This window comes from Dromiciops gliroides, chromosome 2 (genome assembly GCF_019393635.1).
Source record: "Dromiciops gliroides isolate mDroGli1 chromosome 2, mDroGli1.pri, whole genome shotgun sequence".
In the NCBI taxonomy this organism is placed as follows: domain Eukaryota; kingdom Metazoa; phylum Chordata; class Mammalia; order Microbiotheria; family Microbiotheriidae; genus Dromiciops; species Dromiciops gliroides.
This window is the reverse complement of record NC_057862.1, coordinates 655,773,488-655,787,149: the sequence shown is the minus strand read 5'-3', so window position 1 is coordinate 655,787,149 and position 13,662 is coordinate 655,773,488. Positions and strand designations below refer to the sequence as shown.

The 13,662-nt window shown below is 47.2% G+C and overlaps 2 protein-coding genes across 8 annotated transcripts in view; one reads left to right on the top strand and one right to left on the bottom strand.

Annotated features, from left to right (window-relative positions):
* Nucleotides 1-1,713, bottom strand: part of WDR59 (WD repeat domain 59) — a 66,720-nt gene extending 65,007 nt beyond the window's left edge. For 3 of the 5 annotated variants that reach the window (XR_006354916.1, XR_006354917.1, XM_043986599.1), the window contains exon 1: nucleotides 1,551-1,713. Coding sequence is in view for 3 of the 5 variants with exons in the window: in XM_043986599.1 (XP_043842534.1) it covers nucleotides 1,551-1,604 (54 nt within the window). In the remaining 2 variants the exon portion in view is untranslated. The remainder of the gene's footprint in view (nucleotides 1-1,550) is intronic. The other 2 variants (XM_043986597.1, XM_043986598.1) reach the window with 2 other exon arrangements.
* A 5,966-nt stretch (nucleotides 1,714-7,679) lies between these two features.
* ZNRF1 (zinc and ring finger 1) overlaps nucleotides 7,680-13,662 on the top strand; it is an 87,952-nt gene continuing 81,969 nt past the window's right edge. For all 3 annotated transcript variants that reach the window (XM_043981921.1, XM_043981920.1, XM_043981919.1), the window contains exon 1: nucleotides 7,680-8,462. In XM_043981921.1, coding sequence (XP_043837856.1) covers nucleotides 8,036-8,462 — 427 coding nt within the window. In that variant the 5' untranslated portion in view covers nucleotides 7,680-8,035. The remainder of the gene's footprint in view (nucleotides 8,463-13,662) is intronic.

Below are 13,662 nucleotides of genomic sequence, written 5' to 3'. Positions count from 1 at the left end.
TTTGACAGATGAAGAAACTGAGGCCAATAGGGTTAAGTGACTTGCCCAGGGTCACACAGCCAGTAAGTGTCTGAGACTGGACTTGAACTCAGGAAGATGAGTGTTCCTCACTCTAAGCCTGGTACTCTATTCGCTGTACCACCTCGCATCTAGGAGCAAGTAGAAATCCTCTGTCAACTAAAACCCCACAGTACTGGACTCCAACCTATCTATCCAGGCTTATTACACACACTCTCTACTGCCTGCGTGACCCTGACCAACTAACTTCATGTCTGTCTTCCTCAGTTTCCTCATCCGTGAAAAGATAATAACAACACTTACCTCAAAAGGTTTTGTGAGGGATCAAATGAGATGTTTACAAACGCACTTTTACAAACCTGAAAGCATTGTGTAAATGCTGGTGGTTGTTATTTATGCCTACTTCCATTCTTCTTGCTGTTCCTTACAAGGCACAAGCAGTCTCCCTCTTTGCTATCACCTCAAGACCTTTCCTGCCTGATGCCTCCAGTTGCCAGTACTTCCTCACCAAAACGCCTGACATTTATTTTGTCTACATTGTGTATTTTACCTATACGTGTTGTTTCGCCCAAACAGAACATAAACTCAGGGGAAAAGACTGGGTTTTGTGGTTTATTTAGGGGGCAGGGGTTCGAGGTCTATGCATGCCCAGCATCTAGCACAGGCAGCCTGCAGTTATGCTTGTTGATCAAGTGGTCACCACCAGGTCTGGAGCCAGAGGACCTGGGTTCAAATCCCAGTTTCTGACCAGCTCCTGCCTCTGTGATACCTCTCTGGGCCTGTTTCCTCATCTATAAAAGAAGGTCAGAGCTCTCTTCATCGATGATCCTGCGACCAATTTTCCATCACTAGATTTGACAATAGGCAGAGGATGCCTGTTTTGGGTAAAAAAGCCACCTGTCGATTGAATGCTGGATGAGCCCCGACTCTTTGAAGGTCTAGGATCCTGCTCCCCTACAAAAATCCCCCTGGCATTCTGGGATAGGGGACGCAGGGCGAGAATGGAGGGGGTTATCCCGAACGGATGTAGAAAGGTCGGAGTTCAAATCCTGCCTCGGACACTTGCAAGCTGAGTGATTGTAGGCATGGCACTGGCCTCAGTCTACCTCCGTTTCCTTATCTGTAAAGTGGGGGTACTAACAGCCCTCTGCTCCAGGTGGGGTGACATGAGACAAGCTATTTGCACGCCGCGATTGGCCGGTCCAAGACCTTCACTTGGCTAGTGAGGAGGGTCCCTCTACCAGGGTTGGCCGGCCCCGGAAGCCGCTGCCCACCCGAACCGGCCCCAAAGGTCGGTCACCAACGGAGGCCGGGCCGGCAGGTCCAGCTCAGACCCCGGTCACTCCCTGGTCTCGGGGTGCCCTGCCCTCTCTTCTCCCTCCAGCCGGCAGCCCTCGCCACTCCCGGCCCCAGCCCCCCAGCTCCCGGCCAGTCGCGCCCCACGACTGACCGCTCCTGGGGGGGGGGGGGAGTGAGGCATGCAGCGCATGCTCAGACGGCTCCCTTCAGCCCACCCCACCCCCGCCGCGCACCTGGGAATCCCTAAACTCCACCACCACATTCTCGCTGCTCCACCGCGCCGCCATCTCCGGCCTGACCGCCGCTGCCGCCCCACGGCCGCCGTCGCCGCGCTCCTCCCTTCGGCCCCGCGCGCCGGGGCTTCGGGCACGCAGGAGGACGCACCCTTCACCTCAGACCACCCCCTGTAGGCCCCACCCATCTTGCTGCTTGGCCAGCCATTGGTTGTGCCCTCAGCACTGGCTCCGCCCCCAACCCTCGTGGTCCGGCGTGCACGCGCCCTGCCAAACACAACCAGCCCCTCGCCTTAACCTCCCCTCCCCTCCCTGACCCAGCTAGGGCTCTTATCGCTTCCAGGTGACGTGACGTAACACGGAGGCTAAACCTCCCGTGGAGCCCCGCTCCACCCCGTTTAGCCGCGGGCTCTGCCGGGAATGGTAGTCCGCGGCCAACTGGAGCAGAACTGTGGGCGGGGCAAAGAGGATTACGGGCAGGTGGGCTGGGGACCTGCTCAAGTCCTTTCTTTCCGATCTCCTAAACCTTGTTCAAGGATAGACAGACGGACGGACGGACCGACAGACGAACAGGTGCAGGACAGATGGATGGATGGACGAAAGACGAACAGGTGCAGGACAGATGGATGGATGGACGGACGGACCAATAGACCAAAAGATAGATATTAGCTAGACAGAAAAATGGATGGACAGACAGAATCAGTCCCAGCCACTGGGGGCTAAATATGCCCTCCCTCCAACCGTTCCCAACCATGTAGATTTCTCCCTCTAAGAGGAAGACATCATTTCCCCCAGAATCCCTGTTAACTACACCCCACAAAGCCCTAAAAATCAGCCAGGCAGTATTCAGAAAGCACTCTCAGAACGTGATAGAAGCTCGTGTCTTCAAGCCTTGTGTGGTCAGCCTTTTTTTTTTCCTTTCCCCCAAATACGAGTCCGTTTAGAGTTTTTAAAAATAGATTGCTATAATTGTTTCTTATAATTTGTCAAAGGGAGCACATTTCAAACTGGTTCTCTTTCCTTTGTATTCTGTCCAAAGGGAAGGAAGGGGGAAGTAGCATTTCTATAGTGCCTGCTATGTGCCAAGAATTGTGCCAAGCGCTTTTACAAACATTTTACAACATTTGATCCTACAACCACTGCTATCAAAGTAAGAGATTCCTGCTTTAAATCTAATCATGTTTCTTGGGATAAAACTGAGCTCAAAGTGGGGCCGAAAACCCAGAGTTCTTTTGATCAGGGCTAAGCCCAGGTTGGTCTCGAACTTGGCTTCCTCAACTTTCCTACAGCCCCTTGGAATTCCAGGATTTGAAGACAAAGTTGTCAGCCTTACACCAACTCCTCACCTAAATCCTGGTTTAGTAACTACTAAGAGTCCCCAGCAAAATTGCTGACCAGGCTGCAAGGTCCTCTTCACCAAGTCAGTCAAATATTTGCCAAACTATCACCAGCTAACCAAGCTATAGGGGCTAGACTAGGTGGTATAGCGGAAAGAACATTCAGCTTGGGGGCCTCTAGGTGGCGCAGTGGATAACGCACCGGGCCTGGATTCAAGAGGACCTGTGTTCAAATACAACCTCAGACTCTTGACATTTACTAGCTGTGTGACACTGGGCAAGTCACTTAACCCTCATTGCCCCACCAACCAACAAACAAACAAAAACATTCAGCTTGTCGGCATATATCACACATCATATCATATTGATTATATTATATCATATTATAAATAATATTTAGGGGCAGCTAGGTGGCACAGTGGATAGAGTACCGGCCCTGGAGTCAGGAGTACCTGAGTTCAAATCTGGCCTCAGACACTTAACACTTACTAGCTGTGTGACCCTGAGCAAGTCACTTAACCCCAATTGCCTCACTAAAAAAAAAAAAAATTATATTTAGAATTACTGAAATGAATTGTCCAATGCCAAACAGGTAACGTGTGGTAAAACCAGGACTTGATGCCAGGTTCCTTGAATACAGAACTCTCATTCTCTCTGCTGCACAGTGCTGCCTCTCCTTATAATCATGTGTATTTGTCCAACTGGATGATAAACTGCATGAGGGTTATTTAACTTTTGTTTCTCTCCCAGTGCTTTGCCCATAGCAGGGACTTAATGTTTTCTGTAGTTGCAGGTTGTTAGAAGGCATAACTACCCTCAGAGGCCTGTCTAGTTTATCAGGATAAGTGTTCAATTGGATGAAATAGGAGTATATAAACTCCGATGCTCTCTTTTTGAAATATTCTGAATCAGACTCCCAGGCTGTTTCTTATTTAAGCCTTTTTCCTTGGATATTTAAAATATAGCCTGACCTATTATAGCATTACTGAGAATTCATATTTGTAAAAGGGCTTGGAAATAAATTCGTATCAGTTAGCCCTCCCCCACACCTGGGAGCTGGGTCAGCAGTTTATCAACCCCATTTCACAGCTGAAGTGTGTGCAAAGAGGCAGTTTACGGAAGGTCAACAAGGAAGTTCAAAGGAAAAGGAAATGCCCCCAAATCCAACTGCCACTTGTGTGTTTGTTTCTTTTGCACAGAGATCATCCACAATGTTCTCTGTTTTCCCTCTCCCCTTTCTCCATGATCTGTTCGGTCCCCAAAGGAAAACAAACCAAACCAAACCATAAAACAGAGAATGAATATAAAATACAAACCGACTTAATATACAACAAATAAAATGAAATTAGTCTAATATGATAGGTTCATAAGTCCTTTGGGTTTCTCTAGATTTCAACAGATGCCATATTACTGTGCTAAAGGTATCCTTCTCTGGATACTAAATTTAGGAATAGCTAGGGATGGGAGAAATTAAAAGACAACCTTTATCCTGCTTGTTCCTTGGTCTTTTTTTCTGGTTTGGATAGTTATATTTGACCGGGTTGGGAGGGGGGGGGAGATTTAGGATAGAAGGGGGTGGGGAAGTAGCCTGTAGAAATTCAGAATGAAACTTCAGCTTGACTTAATTAAAGACAGCATCCTCTTTCCCCTTTTCTCCCCAGAGTGATGACTTTAGGGGAAAAACAAAAAACAAAACAAGGACTGGTTCTTCTTTTTTGGTTTCCTTTTTAAATTCTTGTTTATCTTATCACCTACTTCTAGCCTAGTTCTAGAATTCAGCTACAAGAGATTGGAGGTCGTCAGAGCCAACCTTTCCATTTCAGAAACAAAGAAGCTAGGGCTCAGTCATTTACTGAACATCATTCAGATGCCCTCACTGAAACTCAAACACAAATCTTAAGAGCTCTTTGGATTGGAAGTATTTTGAGGAAATTTAGACCAGAGAGATAAATATGTGCCCTTCCTAGGCTCAGAGGTTTTAAAATATGTGAGAGGAAGAGACAAATTAAGAAAAAGAGGCTTGGGGAGGCGGCTAGGTGGCGCAGTGGATAAAGCACCGGCCCTGGGTTCAGGAGTTCCTGAGTTCAAATGTGGCCTCAGACACTTGACACTTACTAGCTATGTGACCTTGGGCAAGTCACTTAACCCCCATTGCCCTGCAAAAAAAAAAAAAAAAAGAGGCTTAAGGAGTCATAGATTTTTGAGCCACAAGGGACCCAAATGGTGACACAGCTGGCTTGTGTTAAGAGCCAAAACTAGAACACAAATCTATTGGAGTAATAAGCATTTTAATATAATATTTTATTTCCCCCAATTACTTGGGTTTTTTTAAATTCAATATTCTATTTTCCTCCAATTACACATTTAAAACAATTTTTTAAAACTTAAAAAAAAGTTTTGAGTTCCAAATTCTACTCTTGGGGGATGCAGCATACCTGGAGGTACAGAGAGTACCTGACTTCGAAGACCTTAGTTGCACTCCTGCCCCAAATGCTTACTAGCTGTGTGGTCCTGAGCAAGTAGCTTAACCCCTGAATTTGTTTCCTCTTCAGTAAAATGGTGGTAATAATGGTAAAGTTGCTGTGAGGATCAAATGAGATAACATAAGTAAAATGTTTTGCAAATCTCAAAGTGCTATTATTGCTCTGGGATAAACACCAGAGAACCAAAAATTAAAAAATAAAGCAGTCTGTGCCCTCATGCTTACATTTTATGAAGGAGGCAACATGTGTATATAGATGTATACTGGATACAACAGGCAGTACATAGAACTCTGGGCCTGAGTTCAAAGCCCAAGTTAGACACTAGGTGTTTGACCCTGGGCATGTCACTTAACCCTGTTTACCTCAGTTTCCTCATCTGTAAAATGAGTTGGGGGATATAGCAAACCATTCCAGTATCTCTGCCAAGAAAACCCTAAATGGAGACACCAACAGTCAGGCATAACTAAACAACAACAACAACAAACTGAATAATACAAAATGATGCAAGGTCATTTTGGGAGGGAGGACACTAGCAACTCAAAGATGTAGCATGTGGCATGACTCCTACCTAAATCAGATCTACCTTACTTGATTTTATAATGCAGTCTTTGATGTGAGAGCAGAAAAGCATACCAGAACAGGGGAGAAAAAAAACACCTTAGACTATCTTCACTTTCCATCCCTGAAAATGTGAAGGAGGAAGGCAGGGGCTGGTGGGAGGGGAGAGGGAACACATATAAAATACTAAGCATGTCCACCAGGGGGAGCTGTGAGGGCAGAAGTTTAGAAGGAGGGGCGCTTAACCAAAGACATTTCTGAAACAGGGCAGAAACAACAGGAAGGTGGGTGGATTGAAAATTCCTGCTGGATTTTCGAAACTCAGACTTCTCAACTTCCCCCACTTCTCCCTAACCCTTGCTACAAGGCCATGCCTCACGATATTTCTTGGTACGACTGGCTTCCAGAGACCCCGATTGAAATTCAGCCATTCTTAGTCTCCTTTTCTGGGGAGTTGTCTTCCGTCCCAAAGTACCCTGTATTTACTCTGTGTGTGTGTGTGTGTGTGTGCGCGCGCGCGCGTGTATACATAGATGTATGTATATACATCTATACACACTGTATTTACGTGTGTATGTATACACTATATTTACACAGATGTGCTGTACGTGTGTGCTGATATAAAGATATACTATACATGTATAAAAATGTGCAGCATAAATAAAAAGTTAATGAATACACGTGTGTATATTTATGCACGAGTATATATAATACATACAACAAAGTTAACACATATGTATATAGATTGTGTGGGTACAGACACATCCACGTCTATACCACGTCCGTGTGTATACGTGTATGTGTGTGTGCGCGTGTGTGTGTATCCATACATACATATGATTTGATTAACTTTGTTCTTAGGCTGTATGTTTTTATAACATGCCCTTGTCTCACCCATTAGAATAGCTCATTGCAAGTAGGGATTATTTCACGTTCTGTATACTTGCCTGTTTGTTGATGGATTGAGATCGTTGATATTGTCTTGAAACTGATCCAGGATCGTTCCTTCCTCCCTCTACCGTTACTTCGGGAAGGTACAAGGCTGTCCCCTTTGGGATGAGACCAGAACCTTTTTTTTTTTTTTTGGACCCTTGCCCCGGAGAGTGTAAAGGGGGTATGTATGATTGTATTATACACGTATCATTTGGTAGAACACCAGCCAGTGTCTGGGTATTCTCGGCCCCCTGCGGCCCAGTTCGGGGCGGTGAAGACTACCGTAACCACCCCCTCACCCCACCTCCTCGGAAGCCAGGTAGGGTGAGGGTACGACGTGCAGCGCCGGAGCTGCGGCTTGGGAGAAGTTGTAGGTCGGCGGCGGCGGCGGCAGTGGCGGTGCAAGGGTTAAGCGCGGTGGGCGGGGTGGGGCGGGGCGGAGACGGAGGAGGAGGACAAGGAGGAGGACGAAGAGGAGGAGGAGGAGGAGGAGGAGGCCCGCCGGGGCCGCGCCTGCGCTCTGCCGCCCTCTATTGTCTCCACAGCAGTGAGGAGCAGCGGGCGAGCGAGCACAGCCCAGACTGAGGGAGCCGGAGCGGGAGCCGCCGGCGGAGTCTGGAGCGCGAGCGTCCGCCGCCGTCGCTGCCGCCGCCCTGACAAAGAACGAGCCGCTCTCCCCCCGCCCGAGCCGGAGCCGGAGCCGGAGCCGGAGCCGAGGGGGCGCTCCCCGCGCCAGCCTCCCGCCCGCCAGTGGGTCAGGGGCTCCGTCCATGGCCGCGGCGCCCCAGCAGCGGCGGCGGCGGCAGCAGCAGCGGCAGCAGCAGCAGCAGCAGCAGCAGCAGCAGCAGCGGCGGCCCTGAGGAGGAGCCGGAGCTGCCGGGCCCGCTTCTCGCCGCCGCCCCCGGTTTTCTGGAGCTCGGGGCGGGGGGCTGGACTGCGCCTCGCCTCGGGCCCCGGCCGGGCGGGCGGGCGACATGCGCTCGCCTCGCCTCGGCTTTAATTCTTAGTTTCTAATTCCCGCCCTCCTCCCGGGGTAAAAGCCCCCCCCCCCAAGCTTGGCCCCGGCCTCCCCGTAAGCGCCCAGGACCCGCTCCGGCCGCGGGCAGGTGGGGGAGGGGGCGCTCTCGCTTTCTCGGGGGAGCGAGCCCCTCTGCAGCCCGTGGCTCGGCCGGGGATGGGGGGCAAGCAGAGCACGGCGGGCCGCTCCCGGGGCCCCTTCCCGGGCGTCTCCACGGATGACAGCGCCGTGCCCCCGCCGGGGGGGGCCCCCCACTTTGGGCACTACCGGGCCGGTGGCGGGGCCATGGGGCTGCGCAGCCGCTCCGTCAGCTCGGTGGCCGGCATGGGCATGGACCCCACCACGGCCGGAGGGGTGCCCTTCGGCCTCTACAGCGCGGCGGCCGCCCGGGGGGCCGGCGATGCCGAGAGGGCGCCGGGCGGCGGAGGCTCAGGGGCCGACTCCACCTATGCCCACGGCAATGGTTACCAGGAGACAGGTGGTAGTCACCATAGAGACGGGATGCTGTACCTGGGCTCCCGAGCATCGCTGGCAGATGCGCTTCCTCTGCACATCGCACCCAGGTGGTTCAGCTCTCACAGCGGTGAGTTATCCCGGGGCCGGAGGCCTCTCGTTATGGCGATGAGCTGTGTGTGTGTGTGTGTGTGTGTGTGTGTGTGTGTGTGTGTGTGTGTATGTATGTGTGTGTGCGCGCGCGTGTGTATGTCTGTGCATAGAAGTCTGGCCCCTTGGCTCATCTGCATGAAATTGTCAGCTTCGAGGGAGGGAGCCCCGTACTAGCTGAACAGATCTTAAGAGGACCTGACTTGGAACTACCTAATTCTGAATCCTCTTCACTGCTTAGAGGCTAATGGAAATAGGAGGTAAACCCTGGACAAAAGGATTTTTGGTTGAGTGAAGTGGCCGTATAAAAAAGGCCTGGGAGTTGAGCTATGTATGTAACTTGTTCACTTGTTGGATAGGCCTTCAACCCCAATTTCTATTTATCGATGTTAAAAATCCTTAGGGGAAAGAGGTCTTCCCTTGTTTCCAGTAGGTCACCTTTGGTGCCTCCTTTCCGTCACTGCAGCATTGGTTGGGCCTGTCTACTATAGTCAGAAAGATGAGCTCAGTTGGGTCTAGTAACAGTCTCCTAGAATAGCTAGGACTCTGTCTCACTCTCTGTGTCTGTGTCTCTTTCTGTCTCTCTGTCTCCCTGTCTCTTGGGCAGGTGCATTTGAAATGGGGACATTCTGTCCAGGAGGCCATCCATTTTGACACCCAGCTGAAAGCCTTGGGCTTTATTCACTTTTTTAATATTTACTTAAAATGGAGATGAACTGTCTCTGAGCATAGATGGATGTAAGCTGTACTTCAGACCAATAGGTTCTCCAACCAAAGATTCTTTTAGAACAGGGGTTCTTAAGGTTGGGGTCCACAGACCCATGAAGGATAGATTTAGGGGGGAGGTGGCAGTGTCTGTGAACTTGAATGGGGGAAAATGCATCTTTATTTCATTATAATTGGTTTCCTTTCTAATTCTATATATTTCATAAATTTAAAAACAGTATGCTGAGAAGGGATCCATAGACTTCATTGGACTGCTAAAGGGGTCCAAGCCATTACAGAAGGTTAAGAACCCCCATCCTAGAGGCTCAATGGGGGGATCTCTGCTTTGTTCACTCATGCTGCAGGAGGTTTGCTTGAGTCTTTTCCCAGTCCAATAGATGAGTGCTGGCTATGATTATTATGAATCTACATTCTTTTGTGTGTGGGGGGGGAAAACTGTTAATATGATTTTATTGTCTGCATATGCACATAATGGAGTGGGGATGGGGAATAAGAAAGGTAGAGCTTGTTTGAAAAAAGGCTCTAAACTAATTTTGCTACCATGGTGAAAGGTCAGTAAGAACCAGAAGTGGGGTTTCCCAGGCTGCCAGCTGGCAAGCTAACAAAATCCTGACTGGATTATAGGGAAAGAACAGGTCAGTCTCCTTACTAATCCAGTAGAAGACTCCTTGGAGTGGTTGTGGGGACCACCACTTGCTGGAGTATAGCTAATAAGTCTCACTTGAATTGAACTCCCATGGGGAGTTGAATAAATTTGCAGACTGTCTTGGACTCCTTATCCCTGTCTTTCATGGAATTTTTCTCCTCTAGTTTTCTACTGTTGCTATTAGGAAATGAAGTGGACCTTTTTTTCCCTGGGAATAGTATGGATTTCCTTTTACTGTTCTTCCCCTCTAGAGTTTGAAAGTTATATGGGGAAGTAGTGACTGAAATTGGGGAACAATTGAAATTATTTTCTGAACTCTGCTAATATTTTCTTGTCCCCAAATTTATTTCCAGGCCTAATTGGAAAGAATATGATCTGCATTGTACCCTTGAGTGAAAGGCTTAGCCTGAGAATTGGTGATATCTATGTACCCTGACCAGATTAGGCATCTTGAAGTGACATACTTCTATAAACAGCCCCCAAACCACCAATTCTACCTAAGTATCCGTGATCTCTGTATATGATCAAATGTTTTAATCTTTTGGGGAGGTTTAAACTGTATTTTGGAGGGGATCTTTCTCTAGGGCTACATGGATACTCTTCCCCACCCCCTCCCAATATCCCAAAGAGTCCATTTTTCACTAAAAAAGTACCTGTGTATATTCATATATACTTATCTATCCTTCCTTGTTATACTCCAGTAGTGCCACTACTAAGTTCCCTGCTGGTGATAAGAGCCAACAGTTAGGTGCCAAACTAGTAGACTCTCTGTGCTTTGACAATTGGAAGGTGTGACTTTTCCATTTAGTTGTGATGAGAACTCTAGGAGAATAATAGGGAGAGTCATTGAAACCTGGGGATAACACTGGAGAATCACAGTGTATTAGTCCTCTGTAGATTGATTCTTTTGTTAAATTAACTTTTCCAATAAAAGTGCCTTTGAAATGAATTTCTTGAGCTTTCTTTTTTTAGATATTAGATCTATTATTATTATTATTATTACTATTTTGCTTCATTAGGTATTGGGTTTTGCCTCCTGGCATGTAGGAACCAGGATTTAGTGTGATATACCCCTCTTGCAAGAGGAGACTTGCCTGTCCCCTCTGGAATGAGGTCTGAGCTTTCTTTTTTATCCTTGCCCTAGAAAGATGTAAAGGGTACGTATAACTTTGGAATCCATAGAGGACTAGAGTATGCTGCAGCCGCTTAGTTACTGAAGAATATGCCAAAGAGATAGAAATCTCCATGAACACAGACTCCTCAGTGTGGATTCATTGAAGTAGGCTCTATTGTGGTGAGTTCTTCGAGGGGTACTAGAGAGCAAAGTAGTGTGTTAAGTAAAGTGTCCTTTTTCCCTGAGGGACTTCCATAGCCCAGTTGGCCTCTTAATCAGTAGGTCCTCCTTTCCTAGGATTTAGAACTAGAAGAGACCTTTATAGGCCGTAGTTTCCTAAAGAATTGGTTCTGAGACTTGCTTTGCAGAAAGTGCTACTCAGTAATATGCCTTAAGTTAGAGACACTATCTAAACTCTTGACCTCTTCCTGACTAATACTTGATGCTATTGAATCAGCTGCTCGGACTGTTCAGCTGAAGGCCTTGATTCTTGTGTGCCAGCACTATTTTTCTAAGGAAAACATGCGGATGTAGATAGGAGGAAAAGGCAGAACTCACCTGGGTCCCAACATGTTGACTGCATTTTCAGCATGCCATTGTAGAATGACTGGTCAACGAATGTTGCTGTTAAAACATCATAGTCCTATCTCCTGTGCACATGGACATATTGGGGAAATCCAAGCTGTCCTCTCCTGTCACCAAGCCATGAGTCACCCACTTTAAGATGATGACAAGTCACCTTAAATGGTTAGAAGACTAGCCTACAGATTCTATTTTCAAAGTTCCTTGATGAGAGTGAGCCCCTTAACTGATACTAATTGAGAATCAAAAAGGTTCCGTGTGCGTATGCTCCTCACCAGACGCGAAGAGATAACAAACCTTCAGATAGGCTTTTAATATTAATAACAATAATAGCTAGCCTTTATATATATATAGTGCTTTAAAGTTTGCAAAATACTTTACAAATATCTCATTTGATCCTCACAATAACCCTGCGTTATTGTTATCAATGCATGTTATTATCTCCATTTTATATTTGAGGAAACTGAGGCAAAGGTTAAGTGAGTTGCTCAAAGTCACACAGCTAGTAAATCGCTGAGGTTTTCCTGATCCCAGGTCCAGTGTTCTATCCATTGTGCCATCCAAGCTGCCTCCTGGGTCTCAAAGGAGAATAAATGAACCCTTTGACCAAAAAATTTTTCATAAACTCTTGAAGGGGATAGTAACAGGAACTTAATTTAATTATTATAGGGTGTTTGCTTAGTGAGGGATCTCTACCAATGCAGGTCTGCAACCTCTCTGTACCATAGAGTCTTTTTTTTTCTTTTTTGGATGAGGCGATGAAGGTTAAGTGACTTGCCCAGGGTCACACAGCTAGTAAGTGTCAAGTGTCTGAGGCCAGATTTGAACTCAGGTACTCCTGAATCCAGGGCCGGTGCTTTATCCACTGCACCACCTAGCTTCCCCCTGTACCTTAGAGTCTTTAGAAAGTTGCCTAGAACCCTGGGACTAAGTAGTTACCCAGCAAGAGCCACACACAGGCTAGAGTATATCCAAGGCACAACTCAAACCCAGGACTTTTGGGCTCCAAGGCCAGTGTTCCACTGTGCTTATGCTGCCTCTACAATTTATGGTTCATCGAAGGATTAAAAGTATAGGGAGGGGGGCAGCTAGGTGGCCCAGTGGATAGAGCACTGGCCCTGGATTCAGGAGTACCTGAGTTCAAATCCGGCCTCAGACACTTGACACTTACTAGCTGTGTGACCTTGGGCAAGTCACTTAACCCCCATTGCCCCTCACAAAAAACAAACAAAAAAAGTAAAGGGAGGTTTCATGGAGACAGATTTGGTGCCCAATTTTAAGGTTCCTGTTCTTCACAGATGAAGAGTTAATTTCCAAAAGTACAAGCAGTGAGACTCTCCCCATTGGAGTCAGATAGGCGTTGCAGGAAATAAGGATTTATATTAGCCAGACTTTTAATGTGTTTGTTTTTGTGGAGTGTATACGTTTTCAGATTAAACAAAAACTAGTCAGAAATACAACATGACTAATATTCTGGGACAGGCCACTGTTTTAACTGAAGAGCTATATAATTTGAATTTACTTAGGAAAAAGGATCACATTTGTATTAGAGGAAGAGAGGGAAGATATAAGTATTTTTATAGTGCCTACTATGTGCCAGGTACTTTACAAATATTATCTCATGTGATCCTCACAATAACTCTGCAAGGTCAGTGCCGTTATTATCCCCATTATACCCATGAGGAAACTGGGGGAGACAGAAGCTAAGTGACTTGCTCAGAGTCACACAGATAGGAAATGTCTGAGGTCAGATTTGAATTCAGGTCTTCCTGACTCCAGATCCACGGTGCCATGCAGCTGCCTTCCGCAATATTATTTAAGGAAGTTATATTGGAAATTTAAATTTTAGTGAATTCAGTTCAGTCTACATTTGAGTTGGAGTTTCCATGATGGAAATAACTCCCTCTTCTCTCCCCACATCCTGTGATCTGGTTTTTGGTGGTGCCCCTTCATGAAGTCTTTTTCCCAGTACAAGACATTCTGGGCAGGTGGTAGAAGCCCTGGACTTAGATAGGAGGAGAGGTCTGCATTTGAATCCCACCTCTGTGACCATGAGGAAGTTCTCAGCATTGCGTAAATCTCCACGTTCTCATCTGTTTTATAAAATGAGGA